Source organism: Pleuronectes platessa, chromosome 21 (genome assembly GCF_947347685.1).
Source record: "Pleuronectes platessa chromosome 21, fPlePla1.1, whole genome shotgun sequence".
Lineage (NCBI taxonomy): Eukaryota > Metazoa > Chordata > Actinopteri > Pleuronectiformes > Pleuronectidae > Pleuronectes > Pleuronectes platessa.
In genome coordinates this window covers 18,201,690-18,219,532 of record NC_070646.1, presented here as the reverse complement: position 1 = coordinate 18,219,532, position 17,843 = coordinate 18,201,690, and the positions used below count along the sequence as shown (strand labels likewise).

Genomic DNA, 17,843 nt, shown 5'->3' with positions numbered 1-17,843 from the left:
TCCACAAAATTCGACACATGCAGTAAAGGATTTGAATATCAATGTCAACAGACTGATAATAACATGAAATGAATAATCAGAAAAACAACAATAACTAGAAGGTTCAGAAGAGTCCTTACTTCTACCAAAGACCAACATGCCCCCATAAGTCCAATCAAGCTGCTTCGATTTACTGGAGTCCTATCTGACCAATACTGCACTCTTCTAGTTGTAATCCCTTGTGTAGTTGTTGCGTAACCCTGCTAACTACCAGACCAATAAACAACAAACTAAACAGAGGGTTTAAGATTGATGGGAAAATATAATGTGTGAGTGACTTTATTGTTTATGTGTGTGGTTGTGTGTGTAGAAGTGACATGCTGGAGGAAGAGGAAGATGATACCATCCACATGGGGAATGCCATCATGACCTTCTATGCTGCTCTCATTGACCTACTAGGTCGCTGCGCTCCCGAGATGCATGTGAGTGACACCACACTCGCGCACACACACACACATAAATGGTCACACTAAAATACCTTCTTCTACATCAGTTGATCCATGCTGGTAAAGGGGAAGCGATCCGTATCAGGGCCATTCTGAGGTCACTCATTCCCATCGAAGACCTGGTGGGTGTCATCAACATCCCATTCTCAATGCCCAACCTGGCTAAAGGTAAACAATACCACCAATAACAACCACAACCGAACATTTAAAATCTAGATCTGTAACCTTGTGTGTGCATGTGTGTGTTCATGCCTGTGCATTTACAGATGGGATGGTGGTGGAGCCAGACATGTCGGCTGGTTTTTGTCCGGACCATAAAGCAGCCATGGTTCTTTTCCTGGACCGGGTCTATGGTATAGAAGACCAGAATTTCCTGCTCCACCTGCTGGAAGTCGGTTTCTTACCAGACCTGAGAGCTGCTGCCTCTTTGGACACTGTGAGCACTGTGTGTGTCTGTGCGCTTGCGTGCATGCAAGTGTCTGTGTGTGTGTGTTCGTGTTTTCGTGCGTGCGTTTTTTTTGTGTAGCTGTGACTTCTTTCAGCTAAATCAGCCGTTTGCCCTTTGACATTTCCTTGAAGGTAAACCAGTAATTATTTTAACACATCACCAATGGTTCAATTGATTGATTGATGTGAAGCCACACTTTCAATCTACCTCGTTTTTAACAGGAGTAGCTGAGTATCTAAAAGATAAAAAGACATGAAAATCTCCTGAGCATGTTCATGCACCACTGCAGATGATGACAAACTCAACATGTTTAGACCAAGTCGTGTGTGGGTTATCATATTGTTCATCTCATATTGTAGCAGCACTTTGAACTTGTAGACTCAACCACAAGCACAACTTGCTCCTCTTTTATCACAGTGTCCTGACCAGATTATTTTTTCCTGAAACGCCATCAACTCTTCCACTGTCTCTGTATTTGTGTCAGGTTGCTCTCAGTGCCACAGACATGGCACTGGCCCTCAACAGGTATCTGTGTACAGCCGTGTTGCCTCTCCTGACTAAATGCGCACCACTGTTTGCGGGGACAGAGCCGTTTGCCTCGCTGATTGACTCCCTCCTTCACACGGTTTACCGCCTGTCCAAAGGCTGCTGCCTCACCAAGGCCCAGAGGGACGCCATAGAGGACTGTCTGCTGGCTGTTTGTGGGTAAGACTGGAATTTAAATGGGCTGTGGTACCTCAGACATTTGTGTGTGAGCATCACTAGAATCCCAGTGTGAACTAGACTGGCACTTAGAGAGCGCATTCCTCTGACATGCCCAACAGACCCCTCATGAAAAAACATTTAAATTCACAGTATGCAGATTTTCATTTGGATTCGCACCAATTTGCACACAGTCATACCAGTCCCCTTAACCTAAAAATGTTAAAGTTAATTCCTGGATCTACTTTGACTCGGTTTTGTGGGCATCACTATAGCTTTGGATTCAACTTGCCTCTAAGCTGCTAATCATTTCATTAGTTAACCATTCTTGATGCTTGTTCCCTCCATCGATGCATTTTAGTCCAGCAGTTTCTCTTTGTTATAATGTGACTGTTTTCAGATTGAGCTCATCATTTTGTCAACTACGTTTTGACACTGCTTATGCCCCATTGCTTCTTCTATGCCAATTCAATTAGCCAACCAATGTGTGTCGTCTTAATAATGTGCAGTAAGCTGAGACCCTCCATGATGCAGCATCTGCTGAGGAGGCTGGTGTTTGACGTCCCCCTCCTTAATGAACACACCAAAATGCCTCTGAAGGTGAGAAACACATCAGTTATGTCTTGTTCAAAGCACTTATATTAAGACGAATGATCATTTTACTATACCATTTGCAATCCAGCCATTTTTAATGTTATGTTCTTAGATCCAACATGATATTGTGATCATGTGTTACGGTCACAAGAGTTCAAAACAACACAATGCACTTGTACAAATTCACTTCCATTGCATCATATTCACAAAAAAAACGTGCTTTGTAATTTTGTGGCTCTTGCTGTAGCTTAGTTAAAATGTTTTATAAACCCTTCTTCACTTCCTCAGCTGTTGACCAATCACTACGAGCGTTGTTGGAAGTATTACTGCCTGGTTGGAGGCTGGGGCAACTTTGGAGCTGCATCAGATGAGGAACTTCACCTCTCCAGGAAACTGTTCTGGGGAATATTTGACGCTCTGTCATACAAGGTGAGGCTTTTTGGAAATAAGTGAATGGGTAAGGGGTTTCGAGTTTCAAAAGGATTGCAGCAGATCCCGATATATCCTAATGTTGAGTCTCCAAGTATGACTCAAAACCCAAAATAAAACCACTGAGTACTTAATTTCCCACAAGGCACCTCTTAGTTTAGACATTCAGTGTCAGGTAACTTTTAAACTCCACACCCCTAATTTGTCACTCAGGGTTATTATAGTTACGTTTTAGTCTCAGAACTGGAATTTGGTCTATTGCCAAGAAGGTTTGCACATACATGGAATTTGCTGTGGTGTGTTTGTTCAATAATAAATATAAAAAATGTAAAACAGTGGAAACATAAATAAAATACTATAGAGAACTAAGAAATATACTGTAAGCGGGAGGGATTGTGAAAGCTGTACAGTTATTGTTATTTGTAAATTGCGAGTGTCAAAGTCGCAGGTAGGGACATCCGTGCGGTTCGGCTAAGGCTTAAGCATTTTCAAGGTCATTCATACTGGCTGTAGTTGTTCATATGGGTATTATGACCTTTCACAATGCCCCATGCTGTCACTGCAAATGCTGTGACATATAACACAAAGTGGCAAAGTTAACAGCCAGTCCTGTTGTGCCGCCTTTGGTTGTACAGGTGAACCATATCTGAGATCGGGGCATTAGTAGTGCAACCTACTCTTCATCACTCTGACTGTTATGGTTTCTGTGTAATGGAATTTATCATTCTATTCTGTGAACACCTCAAACTTCTGTGACTGACAGCACCAGAGATGAACCTGCAGGGAAAGCAGTGCTGTCTAATGTGTAAAGCTGCACACTCTGTCTGTGTCTCTGTGATCCAGCGCTATGACCAGGAGCTGTTTAAGCTGGCGCTGCCATGTCTAAGTGCTGTGGCAGGCGCCCTCCCTCCAGACTACATGGAGTCTAACTACATGGTCATGATGGAGAAACAATCGTCCATGGACTCAGAGGGAAACTTCACTCCTCAGCCTGCAGACACTTCCAAGTAAACAAACAGACGTTTATGAATGATTCCTTAAAAAAATAGATAAAATCCATTAACAGATTGAAATGTTTAAATATTCATTATTATTATAATAAGATCAACATTTTATGAGACTTTGCAACAAGAGACACCTCATATGTGACTGTGAATTTTTCTGTTATCATCAGTGTGACTGTCCCCGAGAAACTGGACTATTTCATCAGTAGATATGCAGAGCACAGCCATGAAAAGTGGTGTATAGAAAAGGTAAGGAGTGACAAGTCAAACACTGGGCTCATCCTGTTACTGATTATTTTTAAAGACGTCGCACGAGTTTGATTTTTGAAAAATCTTTCCTGTGTATTGCACAGTTTTCCAACGGCTGGTCGTACGGGGATCAGCTATGTGAAATCAGCAAGAGCCACACTTTACTGAAACCATACAAAGGCCTCTCTGAGAAGGTAGTGTGCATGCAACAGGCAAGAAGACCTAAAGGTGTTAAAGTGTATCTGAGGTCAACACCGGACCCGTGCAGCAGGGCTCATGTTGTCACTCTTTTACAAATATACAGATTTCATGTTTGAACCAATTTGATTGAGTTGAGTTGGTCGATTGGTTTTCATATTGATTGCCGGAAGTTTAAAAACTGAAGCCTTGAATCGGAAGAGCGGTGTGTGTCTTTTTATTTCTCTGCGCTGGCAACAGCTGGAATTGGAGACATTATCCATAGGGTTGCAGTCAGTCTCACTTCCATGGCACAGACATTAATTTGGATTCAAGGATTAACTGATTTAAATTTGGTGGTCAGAAGCTTAAGGTCAAGATGGCTCTGACCTAAAAAATCACATTATTTGTCATAACCCAAGAGTTCATAGACTTTTTCTGACTAAATTTAGCACAAATGTCTGATTGGACAATATGAAAGAGTGGAGATGTTCTCTACTCTTTGACACATAGTAGAACAGAAGGACAGATTGTGATGATTTTTCACGCAATGTGTGTAAAGCTGCAAGGTGGTGATTCTGTTTTCGTCACAACTGTACAGGCATAGATTGGTAGAGGTCTTTTTATAGACTTACTTTGCAGCAACTTGCATGCTGTCGTTATTCACTGTAAGCAGCCGTATGCCACCGGAAATATCCTGAGAAGTGATCTTTTGCAAAGCGATCACTGGACCCTTTGTAATGGATCAGTAAGGTTTGGTTGTGTTCTTGTAGGATAAAGAATCCTACTGCTGGTCAGTCAAAGAGTCTCTGATGACCATGCTGTCATGGGGCTGGAGCATCGAGAGGATCAGGGAGGGAGACCCTGCCAGCCTCCACAACAAGTCCCGGAGGATATCACAAGCCAGCCAGGTACACACTGATACATACACACCAGCATACACACAATTACACTCACATGCAAAGGAGTTAAACATTTGGCTGGAAATTATAGTCATACAGAAAACCTCATGAGAAGGTGACAGTAGCATTCAGTATGTTTCTCTTCCACAGCTGTCTTTTGAGGGAAATGCAGCTTTCAGCCCGAGACCCATTGATATGAGTAATGTAACACTGTCCAGAGACATGCAGGTAGGCCGCTGTATACATCTGAAGAATAAATTGATAAACTGCATATGATCAAAATAATGGAAATGAACTGTATTTGATCCCTGAGCTGTTGTGGCACTTAGACCATAAGCTATGGAGGATGAAGAGATGAATGGAGATGTGCAGTGCAACAGAGTCACATATGTTTTATATTGTGTTTGTCCAGTCTATGGCAGAGCTGCTGGCAGAGAATTACCATAATATCTGGGCCAGGGAAAAGAAGACGGAGCTGGAAGCCAAAGGTAAATCTAACACAACACATCCTCACCAAGGTTTCCTAAATCCTATTCTTTTTTTTTCTTTTGCTGCCATTGCCGTCGATCATTAGTGTTGATGTCTTTAGCTTGGAACAAAGGCAAGGGTCAGAATTCCAGCAGTTTGTCTGAATCAGGATATGAATATACGAAGTTGGGTTTAAGCTAGTTTTACACACTTAAATATAAGGGTTGTCTTTGCATTAGCAATTTTTCTTTTGTCTTTTATCCTCGTGGGATGTTGTTGTGTCCAGGTGGAGGAAACCATCCCCTTCTGGTTCCTTATGATACACTGACTGCCAAAGAGAAATCTAAAGACAGAGAAAGAGCCCAAGACATCCTCAAGTTCCTTCAGATCAACGGCTACACTGTGTCCAGGTGGGAAATAGGAAAACACTCGTCACACGAAATGGAAATAGTGCAACATCATTTTCATGATGCTTGTGTGCCGCTGTATGTGCATGGCAATCTGACCCAACGTCACATAATATAAACTTCATCAGTGCGTGTTTGCTCCAAAAGTCATGGGACGTGTTGAATCTAAACTACCAGAGATATAGTGATTGATGAAGACAGATCATCTGCACACATTACTGATGAAAACGGCTGAATTCATATATAACATTCACAGTACTGAATAAAAGCATGAACTTGTAAGCCTTCATTTTTTGTACTTGAATATATGAGTTTATTACAACATGGATCTGTATACACAGACATTCTTTGTCTAACGTACATGCTGATAGTCAATCCAGAAAGCTTAAGGTACATAAAGCATTTCAGTATAATACCAAAAGGGTGGGAACAGATAGGATTCTGTGTCACTATAAGTTACGACAAGATGTCCATTATCCTCATGGGATACAGACTCTCAAGGTTCCACAGAGGCAGGATGGCAACTCCTAACACAAAACAGACAACATCTAATCCAAAGAATGATTGCAGAGGCTTTAGACCTCTCAGGTCCGACAATTGTGAAACATAATTCAGGTCAGGCATAACATCATTTTAAAGGTATTAGAGTGAGCATAAGTAACACATTCCCTCAGAGTGATATATAATGATGTATAATAGTCAATTTTTATATTCAAACTGTTAAATGAGAGAATGACACCCGTGCCACACCTAAACCCTCCAGACCTATCTTTGTACAGAGAGAAAATATACTCTCTCATGTAAAGTGCTTGTTCATTGTGGGAACTGTCGGGTTTCTCTATAATTGTTAAGGTCTTGACCTTCTATGTAAAGTGTCTTCGGATAATGTTTATCGCTATACAAATTCAATTTAATTAAATTAACGTAGCAAAAATGTAAAGTAAGCGTCTTTCCAAAACAATATCAGTCTATCATTTTGATGTAATGTGTCTTGTTCCCAGAGGTGTAAAGTCCCAGGAGCTGGACACTCCAGCTATAGAGAAACGATTTGCCTACACCTTCCTCCAGCAGCTCATCACATACGTGGACCAGGCCCATCAACACATGATGGAGTTTGGTGAGAATCATCTGCTGTCGAATGAAAGATAAACATATGACAGTTCATCCATTAATATGATGGAATGTGCATGCAAGGTATTATTTATGTAGGTGAATATTAAAACTTGATATTATTTAAATTAGATTCACAATGGCTGGTGCAGAGTGGTATGTGTGGGTGGTTACCTGATCATTAGCACAATTTATCTGTCTGTGTGAAAATCTAATTGTTTCAATTGACCCGAGTTCAGAAGAATGAAGGGTTTTCTATCATAAGCTCTTTCACAGGAATAGTATTTTAGATCCCTGTATGATTTATAGTAGCCACACACAATAGCTGTTTATCTGTTATAATCCATATTCAAGGTAAAGAGTTTTATGCGATAAATTGCTAAAGCAAATACAATGTACCCAGGTGCCTTAGAAAAGAAACAGTTTACTTTGAGTAGTAAGTGTGCTTCCCTCGGTGCTCTTGATGTGAATGTCACCAGGTTATACTATCCAGGTCTTATCATGCGATTCTGTTCTGCTCTCCTGTTCATTTAGATCTGGGAACAAGAGTGAAGGGAGAGACAATTCCCCATGAGCAGCAGATTAAGTTCTTTGGAAAGGTCAGAACTCATCATCTGTTTTTCATTCATGAGTGTCAGTTGGGAAATTGGGTATGTCCACGTCTTTTTATGTCTTTTCAATCTTATAGAAGAAAAACATTCAAGTATATCTGGCTGTTTGGTGCTAAACAATTCTCCCTGTGTACAAAATGTTGTCTAATTAAAATGTAACACTGTATTCAACATTCAAATGGGGCTGCAGGGCCCGAGGCAATGACTGAAACTGACAGTGTGCTTTAAAACATTGTTTTTGATGAATTAGTGTGTCAGCAGTATTTAGAATAATCTCACAGGGGTATCTGAAGATTCAAGTAAATCAAATGTCTTCTTAAAAATGATCCTTAATATATCAGAAATATTGGTCCAAACCTTTGACTAATTTGCTAATTAGCAACAAACAAGTATTGGACAAATTCAAATGTGACCTGATTATGGGGCCAGAGGAAAAGTCAGGGAATCACATCACAGTTCATTCCTCAAATTGTGGAGTGGTCCCACCAAGACACACACACTCAACCAACCACGAGTCAGTCTCAGCTGTCAATCATGACATCTCAAAACATTAAAACCAAACCTATCAGAAACTTGATCAGTGGGACAAGAAATACTTAAATGACAGAAACCATCTTTGGAAAAGTTTATTCAGCATGTACTTTGACTTAATAATTTGGTCCATGTCCCATCTGCTAACATGGAAGAGGTTACCAGCCACCGGGGGGTGATTTAGATGTTTTGGTTTCACCTCTACATGCTGTTAAACAGTCTGTCCTTGATGAGACAGAAAACAATAGATAATTTCTAAAGACATGGGTTGGACTGTTTACTTTGTCTGTTTCAAAGGACAGTGGTAATTACACTGTGTGTTTTTGCTATTTAACCCACAGGTTGTCTTGCCATTGGTGGATCAGTACTTTAAAAACCATAGGCTGTACTTCCTGTCCACAGCCATTCACCCAATCAGCAGTGGTGGCCACGCCTCCAACAAGGAGAAGGAGATGGTGACCAGGTGAGTGTGGCAAAGGAGCTAGTGATGGCAGTTTAGTTGGGTATAGCACTTTAACTTTTGTATTTTTGCTTAAAAAACTAATGTTTGGAAATGACAAAACGTTTATGACAGTAATCAAGCTGTTGGAATTCTTAACACCAGGCTATGAGACTTTATATACAATACCTCCTGCACCTTTTCCCTGGGTCTGTCTCATTTGATTATTTCTTATCTATTTCTCTGCTTCCCTCTCCACCTCCTCCTCTCTCCTTCCATTGAATCTTTTCAGTCTTTTCTGCAAACTGGGAGTTCTTGTCAGACATAGGATTTCCTTGTTTGGTAAGGATGGTTTGTATGTCATGCTTTTTGGTTGGTGAGACATTACACAAGTGCTGAGTGTTAGATATTGTGCAGTATGAGTGGACCCATGACTCATGGCATGCCAACCAAAGCCGGGGTTAAAACCTGTCACCTTTCAGGGAAACTCACTGTTTTGAATCCAAAATAAACTTTTCATTTGTGTGATCCTTGTAGGACTTTTTTTTTAATGAGTGAACACAAGCCATCACAATTAGGAAGTAAAATTAGGTGTTAATATAATGTCCATGGAGGCTAACATTAACTACTATACTTGTTATTCCAAATTCCCCTTGTACAACATTACTGACTTTAGACTCTGGGACGACACCTTTAACGTTACTTACATTATCGTGCTCGGATTATGACATAAGTAGATATTATTAGCGAGGCTAATTATGGCAAAATTATGGCATAATCAACTAATTTTCTTTTGAATTTGTTTTGGGACAAGTTAATGCTTAATAATAAGGTAATGCTTTATTAGTCTTTTTAAAAGAGACTTATAATAAGACATTATTTATGTTGAATGGAAGGCTTGTTACAGTCGGCTATTTATGTTGCTTTAGAGGAGAAAATATCAAACTCACTGAAAAAGATATACGCTAAATTACCTGTGTTGTGGTGTAAGGTAGTTGTAATAGTTGTAAAGAGTACCAACCAAATTCATTCCCCCCACCATCCTCATAACGCCCCCACACCACCAAAGGGGCTTGCATCATTGTCACTTTTTTCACCCCTCATGAGTTTGCACCCCTGCAAAGGTTCCTCCCACACAATGTGGGATGAATTGCTCAGTGTGACCATTATTTTGCAATGTTTGGTGAAGGAAATGAAGCATGATTTCAAACTCTTCCTGGAAAATACACATTTCACAAAAGACAAAAGATAGGAATACAAGACAATTAACGTGATGGCAGCTCTTCATGTAGATATTACATGTCCTAATCTCAGAGTGACACTGTCACTGTGGGTTCACACAACCTGTCTCATTTTAAAGCTTCCTGCATTTATGCCTGATTTTAGGCAGAAATTAAGATCTCAACCATTGTGCCCCTTCAGCACTCTGTATCCCATAATCCATTTGGATCAGACAATTTCTCCTTTGTTGCTTTCAGGTGGTTCTTCTAAATGTGGTAAATATCACTTTTTATATCTGGTGACCATCTGTTAAATATATAATTTTGAATGAAAATCTAAATAAAGGCCAAGCATATTATTTAGTTGACCCATTACAGCATTTTTCATATCTAAAGAAACATTGCAAACATGATGTCTGTGTCATCAACCTCTGCCTATTAATTGGATATCGGTCTTACTGCGGGTTATGGAGACTCCCATTTTGCCAGACAAGCTTATCTTGAAAACAACCAAACCCCTCTCACACTAATGTGTGTGAATGGAACATGTCCATTATGAGCATGAGCAAGGATTGAAGATCCACCTGTAAAAGCCTACATGTGAGACAGACCATGTAGATGCTCTGATAGAGTAGATGTCACCTAAACAGAGGACAAGAGTCTGCCAAAACCCATGGTATAAATCACTTGTAGTATTCTCTACATTCACATGCAAAGTGCAAACTGGGCACACCATATTCAACAACTGCTTCTCAACAGAACACTGGTGGGCATGGATTTAATCAATTTGGGAAAAAATCAAGATGGAGGCTCAAAGTCACCCTGAGGTTCCCAGGGCAATATATGTACAAACAGGCAGGATGCACAGGAAGTACATGAATGTTACTTACGTGTTTGGTTTTGGCCAAAGTCAAGAAGAGCAAAGCTGCCTCAAGAAATAATATCTCCATGTTAATATGTTCAAGTAGGTCAAGAACAGGCCCTGTGAGGGTTTACACAACTTCTGCTACATATTTGAACAGGGACTATATGATTAATACCTTTACCATCAAACTGCACAGCCTGAGAAATGATCCGACAGTATGTGGCTCTTAATAGTCGTGTGTGCATGCGTGTGTGTGTGTGTGTGTGTGTGTGTGCGTGCATGCGCGCATGATATTGTGGGTGTGTTCACACTATACTCTGCACAGCACCTGTGTGTTGTGTGGTCGGTGATGCAACTTGTTGTATAAAGTAAATTGTTGCACTTCCTCTTTGTCATATGCTTCAAAGTTAAAAGGTGTTCTAATGCAGATTCAACCTTGATACAAGTGGAGACAAAGAGATACATTTGGACTATTCAAATATCTAACATTTTAACATTGGTTTTGTTAGGCTATTTAAATATGATCAATGGTGAAACTGTATATGTTAATTCCTCCACCTCATATGGCAGTGTACAATTTAAGTAATTAATAAATATATTGTATAGTTTGAACTCACTTATGCATTACATAAAAAAAAAAATTAAAAACCCTTTTCTTTGAACATGATGCTCCTCTGTGTTTTTCATTAAAAAGACAATCATAATAAGGGGGTTCCTCAAAAAAATTTCAGGCAGTTCAAGTTGGTTTTTCAACAAGCAGCGTCAGTCTTGTTTGTGTGTGTTTGTGTGTCTGTGTGTGGCTGGTCCTCACCAATTCAACGGGCTGTTTGAGGGTTAACACTTGGTTTTGGGCTAGGGAATGCATTATGTCAATCAGTGTCTTCACAACTATAGAGAGACGTGCATGTGTGTGTCTTTGTGTCTTTTGGGCCTGAATGATAAGGGCCGCAAATTCTGACCAGTTTGTGTATCATGTAATCCTCTCTGGTCTCCAGGTAACAATGCCACATCCATCGTCAACTGTCTGCAGATACTGGGACAAAGCCTGGATGCCAGGTAATGACAGAATCACTGTGACACGTGTTTTGTCATCAGAGCAGGCATGGCATTTAAAGGTGCAATATATATGTTTAGCCCACTAAATCTCAACTGTACAACCCATGTAGATGACATTAAGCCTATAACTGCTGCACATGGCCATCATAGAATTAATCTGTACCAAATGTGGCTTTTGCCAAGATAGACGGAGTGACTGTTTCACCATTAGCATCACGGAATCTGTAGAAGTCTGTGCTCTTTCTCAAGTTTTCACTGAAACCACCAATATTACATTTCACATCAGCGTTGGCATACAGCATGAGATTTGTGAAAAAAACTCACTGTCAATTAGATCTTTCACATGACTAAGGAGTCATAAAGGACCAGGTTTACTCTCAGATTTCAGTGAGGCAATCTTACAAACTTACAGTTCCAGAAGCTGGATATACAGTAATGAGGCAAATATACCCTGCAGTCTTATTTTAGTTGGGCGTTTGGAGCTCTGTTAAACCACTGAAAGTTTCAGTGAATTGATTATTTTCATGACTGATTCTACAGTCCTATCAATGCATGGAATAAACCATCCCTTGTGTAGATAATTGCTTAAAACGTAACTCTCCCCATACATCAGGACAGTGATGAAGACTGGTCTGGAGTCAGTGAAGGTGGCCCTGCGGTCGTACTTTGACAGCGCCGCAGAGGATCTGGAGAAGACCCAAGAGAACCTCAAGCTGGGTCAGTTCACCCACAGCAGAGAGCAGCCACGAGGTGTCACTCAGATCATCAACTACACCACCTTCGCCCTGCTGCCTGTCCTATCCTCCCTGTTCGAGCACATCGGACAGAACATGTTCGGAGAGGACCTCATATGTGAGTACCCACTTACTTTATTCAGGCATCAAGGGTGAAATCCTACTTGTTAATATTTATTTCCTCGTGAAGAGTTGAAAAAAGAAAGTATTTTATATCAGTTAAAACCTTTTACACGCAGAATTGTGAGATTTCCAATATAGAAGTCATTTAGTTTTATTCCAATACAGAGGAATTTCTATTTTATTTTAAAATGGAAACTACAAAAGTGTTTTTGTTTGCCTCTCTTTCTCCAGTGGATGATGTCCAGGTCTCCTGCTACAGAATCCTAAACAGCCTTTACTTTCTGGGAACCAACAAAAGCATCTATGTAGAGAGGTGCAGTATGAGTAAACCTTACAAATATCTTTCAGAAAAACTGAAAACCAGTTCAAGTATGTTTTACCATGTTTCTTCCACATCTGTGGATAGGTATTCATTTTCATCTTTGCATAGTACATTTATTTACAGCAAAGATGGACGACCACTGACACAACAATGTAACATGTCAATGACCACTAACAAACATCTAACAAATTTCCTAAAGTTCACAAAGGCATTCCAAAGTCATGAAAGTTTCTCTGTGCTGAACACTGATAAGTTCAATTACAATTAAAGTACAATTTTAAACTTATCACCTAACTATTAAATGTCTCACCTTTTTCCACCTTGCTCATAATTTGTATAAATTAAAGATCATGAAAATAATGAAAATCTTTAACCTCTCCTCTTCTGCCCTTTTCTCTTTTTACTCTCTTCTTCTGTCCTCTCCCCCTCTGTCCTTTCCTCTTGTGTCCTCTTCTTTCCTCTCCTCTCCTGTCACCTCCTCTCTTCTCCTGTTTTTTACTCTTCTGTCTTTTCCTCTGTCCTCTCCTCTCCTCTTCTGTCCTTTCCTCTGCCCTCTCCTCTTTTGTCCTTTTCCTCTCCTGTCCTCTGCCCTCTCCTCCTCTGTCCTTTTCCTCTCGTGTCCTCTTCTTTCCTCTACTTCTGTTCACCTCCTCTCTTCTCCTGTTTTCTACTCTTCTGTCCTTTCCTCTGTCCTCTCCTCTCCTCTTCTGTCCTTTCCTCTGCCCTCTCCTCTTTTGTCCTTTTCCTCTCCTGTCCTCTGTCCTCTCCTCTCCAGACAGCGTCCAGCATTAGGAAAGTGTCTCGCTGCCTTCTCAGCAGCCTTCCCCGTTGCTTTTCTTGAGCCACACATCAACAAGTTCAACAGCTTCTCCATCTACAACAGCAAAGGAACTAAAGGGAGAGGCGGTACGGAAGAATGTGGTTTTCATTTGGATGTTTAGCTGCACTGTGAGCTTGTCCTCTACATAGATTAGGGGAGGGATAATTGTAGACGTACAAGACATGCGATTATTGATGTAATTCTATTGCCTGCGATTTACTCTCGTTCTATAGACAACTCAGTCCTCCATACGGTACTGAGAGATTAAAATAAGAGTATGGTGCAGAGGGCCGAGCTCTTTCTGTTATTTGTAATCACTACAGCTGGGACGATAAAGAAAGACAGCTGTCGGCACAAGCACTGTGCACGAGCTGCTGATGACACATCAGATATATAATATACAGTATATAACAAGTATCAGCTATCTAAGACAAACTTAGTAGCATTAATGTATCCAAGTAATTATGAAGCTTTGTATTCAGGTTCCTTTTACCACGAATGTTCAGAAGATACTACCAAAGGCCGAGGACTAGTGAATAGTGATTATTAGGCCTCAGCATCACATCTCCATGTTGGGTCAGGCCAGAGGACCTCCCCACAGCTAACAGGAGAAAAGTCTTGGATTTGTTAGATCCAGCCTTGCCACAGCTCCACACCATTTCACCACCGACCATCCATCACATGCAAAGAACAACTCTTCTATTGGGTTGAGCAAAGGGGATTTTGGTGAAAGGACAACAGGAATCACTGGTTGATATTACCAAAACATAGTGTAATTGTAAGAAAGATTCTAAGTACATTTCTCTTTCTTCCTCCCAGCTCAAGGTCACGCAGGTCACGTTGGGGAGGTTTGTGCTGTGATTCCTAACTTGGACAAGTCCCTGGAAGAGATCATGGAGTTGGCAGAGTCTGGCATGAGATACACTCAGATGCCCCATGTCATGGAGGTAGGAAATAAAGAGAAATGAAAAATGCATGCAAATATGAAAATGCATGTAAGAGAATTGCAGAACTGGGTTCGACCATAGACCTAACATCTCAGGGTGCTCATCCGTGTGAGGTATTTAACGAGGGTGCTACATTGTAGGTGCTTGTTCATTGTGGGAACTGTTGTGTTCTATTTAATCTTTAATGTCTCAACCTTTTTATGTAAAGCGACTTGAGATAATGCATTTTATGATTCGGTGAGACAAAAATAAAATGTTATTAAAATGAATTTAATTGAATAGTTCACTGAACCCAAATTACACTAATATAATGTTTGTATGTGTGTGGTTTGCTGTCAAACTGTCGACGAGACAATCCTCAAATCCCTGTGTCAGGATCAGGAAGGGGCCTCCTACCTTAACCCTATGTTTTCTTCCTTTTTCTGCAGGTGGTGTTGCCCATGTTGTGCAGCTACATGTCTCACTGGTGGGAACATGGACCGGAGAGCCACTCGGACAAAGCCAACAGCTGCTGCACCTCCGTTACCTCGGACCACATGAACACTCTGCTGGGAAACATTCTCAAGATCATCTACAATAACCTGGGAATAGATGAGGGGGCCTGGATGAAGAGACTGGCCGGTAAACATGACCAATAAGTGTGTGTGTGTAACAGACAAACAGACAGATGCTGTGTCCATGTTCTTCTTTTCACACTAGACATCACAAATGATGTTGACTGGACTAAAATAATCAAGGGGCCCGCTAAGTGATCTTAAATTACATTCCATACAGTGTTTTTCACCTCATTGCATCTAAGGCTGCACTGAAACAAGCATTATCCCGTCTCTTGAAATATTTAAAATGTTCTGCTTTTGCTGGCACATTGCTGAACCTGTATAATGAACAGTATCTTGATGACAGCACACTCAGTTGGTGTTTTAGTAGGAAAATACTACTAAAACTGAAAGAGTCCTGCATTATATCCTCCTCAATGAATGTTATAAAGTTCAGATTTTATTCAAACTGTTTCAGAAGTGCTGATTCTATGTGATAATTGTATATTAATGAGTGTAGGCGAAATTATATTAACAGTTTTACAGCAGCACAAGCTACATCCTTCAGATCAACACCTCTGAAATTGAACACAAACTGTACAACAGGATTGTTGGATTAGATAACAACTGCAAACTGTATCCATGACTTCAGAGGCCATTACACTGACTTAAATTAATTTTCTGGAGGCTTACTCCAACCTTAACCATACTAACTACTTGCTGAATCCTAACTCTTACCCTAACCGTAACCTAAATCTAACTTTATCCTTAACCTAACCTTAAAACATGTCCTTACCTTAGAATTTAATGAATATCGTAATGGGAACATGTTTTTTGTCCCCAAGTCCCAAAATGTGACTGTGTTTCCAACTTTAGGTCCCAACAATATCAGTAATACCTGGACCACAAACACACATAGAAAACACAAACACACCCCTATGTGTTTGTTTTTAACTCTCTTTCCGCATCTCTGTCCCTGCCCCCTAAGTTTTCTCTCAGCCGATCATCAGTAAAGCCAAAGCTCAGCTGCTCAAGACCCATTTCCTGCCTCTGATGGAGAAACTCAAAAAGGTGAGTCTTGTCATTTTATAATGAGTTTTACATTCCTATTTCAGTGTTACAACACAATTACATAAAATTGTGTCTTGTTAAAAACTGCAGCAGGTTAAATGACTTGACGACAAGTATACAACGCTGACTCGGTGTGCAGGAAATGGATCTGGGCTGAAAACTGGACAAATCTAACACTTTGTACTGACAACTCAAATTTGAAATGTCTCATTTATATTCCTGCAGCTTCAGGCATAATGATGTGATATTGAACTGCTGTTTAATATGAATGTCCTTTCACCTGCCAATGTAACACAGAGACCGGGAACTACAAGAGTAACACGACACATCAAGAAGTTCATTTAACACAGCATTTAGGAACAGCATTTACAGTAATTGAAAATGTGATTGTTATATCACTGCTAGGGTCCAATCCTTTCAGTGGAGGCCCATTAACAGATGTCAATCCTGTCCTATATCTGCAGAAAGCAGCAGTTGTTTTGATGGATGAGGAACACAGCAAAGCAGAGGGGAGGGGTGAGATGTCAGAGACAGAGCTCCTCATCATGGACCAGTTTACCATACTGGTCAGAGACCTGTATGCCTTCTACCCGCTCCTCATCCGATTTGTTGACTACAACAGGTAAACTGCTCCGAATGACGACTTCCTCTGATTTCCTGTTTTTTGTTTCCAACAACCATCTTTGCAGAAGTGCCATGATTCACTGACTCCCTTTATTCACCACTGACAGGGCCAGATGGCTGAAAGAGTCCAACCCAGAGGCAGAGGAGCTGTTCCGCATGGTGGCCGAGGTTTTCATCTTCTGGGCCAAGTCTCATGTAAGAAAATCACTGAAAATCAATCATCAATCAAATTGTATTTGAATAGCCCATATTCACAAATCACAATTAGTCTCATAGGGTTTAGCAAGATTTTACATTCTAGAGTTTAAAAAACTGCACAACAAAAACAAGGGAGAAAAAGTGTAGAAACCTCAGTCGTGGGTGAGGATGGACAGAAGTGCAATGGATGTTGCATGAAACAGACCACATCAACAAAATGAACAATATTTATACAAAAGAACATGTGAAATGTGATGAAGGAATCAGTAATGATGGGGGTATTGGAAATAATGGCATATGTGAGTAGGAATATTGTCCGTCAGTGTAATCTGCCATCACAGTCATGATATACAATCACAATCACAATCCACCATCATGATCACTGTTAAGACAGAAGCTCTGATGGTAAGACTGACTGAGTTTATAAAGAGAACACTGTTTACAGTCATGTTCTTAGAACTCCACGGACTAATGATTTTGATCGTTAATACCTGATTGAATTACTCCATCACAATGATCACACTTCATGGAACTTTCAGCAGCCTTGAGCCCTACGTGTTTGTTAACTGGTCCCTAGAGTGTAGTCCTCTCAGTTTTTATAGTCTCTCTGAACCAGCTTGTAACCCAAACTCCAGGAGAAAGCCAATGTGCTTATACTAAATCTAAACGGCCTCACAGCTGGCCAACCACAGCATGAAGTGGGTGTGGATGTCTCATCACTGGTTTGAGAAAGTGGCAGAGATGGTTGGACACTGACACACCAAATCCGAT

At 40.5% G+C, this 17,843-nt stretch overlaps 1 protein-coding gene across 1 annotated transcript in view; it reads left to right on the top strand.

The window, feature by feature from the left end:
• The window catches only part of ryr2a (ryanodine receptor 2a (cardiac)), a 157,821-nt gene that overhangs the window by 102,293 nt on the left and 37,685 nt on the right, over positions 1-17,843 (top strand). Inside the window, exons 51-76 of the mRNA XM_053414411.1 lie at positions 350-461; positions 533-653; positions 752-921; positions 1,418-1,638; positions 2,145-2,235; positions 2,518-2,658; positions 3,502-3,665; positions 3,833-3,911; positions 4,016-4,105; positions 4,862-4,999; positions 5,141-5,218; positions 5,403-5,478; positions 5,745-5,868; positions 6,867-6,982; positions 7,510-7,574; positions 8,459-8,580; positions 8,849-8,898; positions 11,637-11,697; positions 12,311-12,549; positions 12,786-12,867; positions 13,652-13,782; positions 14,516-14,643; positions 15,072-15,264; positions 16,168-16,250; positions 16,715-16,872; positions 16,982-17,069. Of these exons, the coding sequence (XP_053270386.1) occupies positions 350-461; positions 533-653; positions 752-921; positions 1,418-1,638; positions 2,145-2,235; positions 2,518-2,658; positions 3,502-3,665; positions 3,833-3,911; positions 4,016-4,105; positions 4,862-4,999; positions 5,141-5,218; positions 5,403-5,478; positions 5,745-5,868; positions 6,867-6,982; positions 7,510-7,574; positions 8,459-8,580; positions 8,849-8,898; positions 11,637-11,697; positions 12,311-12,549; positions 12,786-12,867; positions 13,652-13,782; positions 14,516-14,643; positions 15,072-15,264; positions 16,168-16,250; positions 16,715-16,872; positions 16,982-17,069 (3,121 nt within the window). The remainder of the gene's footprint in view (positions 1-349; positions 462-532; positions 654-751; positions 922-1,417; positions 1,639-2,144; positions 2,236-2,517; positions 2,659-3,501; positions 3,666-3,832; positions 3,912-4,015; positions 4,106-4,861; positions 5,000-5,140; positions 5,219-5,402; positions 5,479-5,744; positions 5,869-6,866; positions 6,983-7,509; positions 7,575-8,458; positions 8,581-8,848; positions 8,899-11,636; positions 11,698-12,310; positions 12,550-12,785; positions 12,868-13,651; positions 13,783-14,515; positions 14,644-15,071; positions 15,265-16,167; positions 16,251-16,714; positions 16,873-16,981; positions 17,070-17,843) is intronic.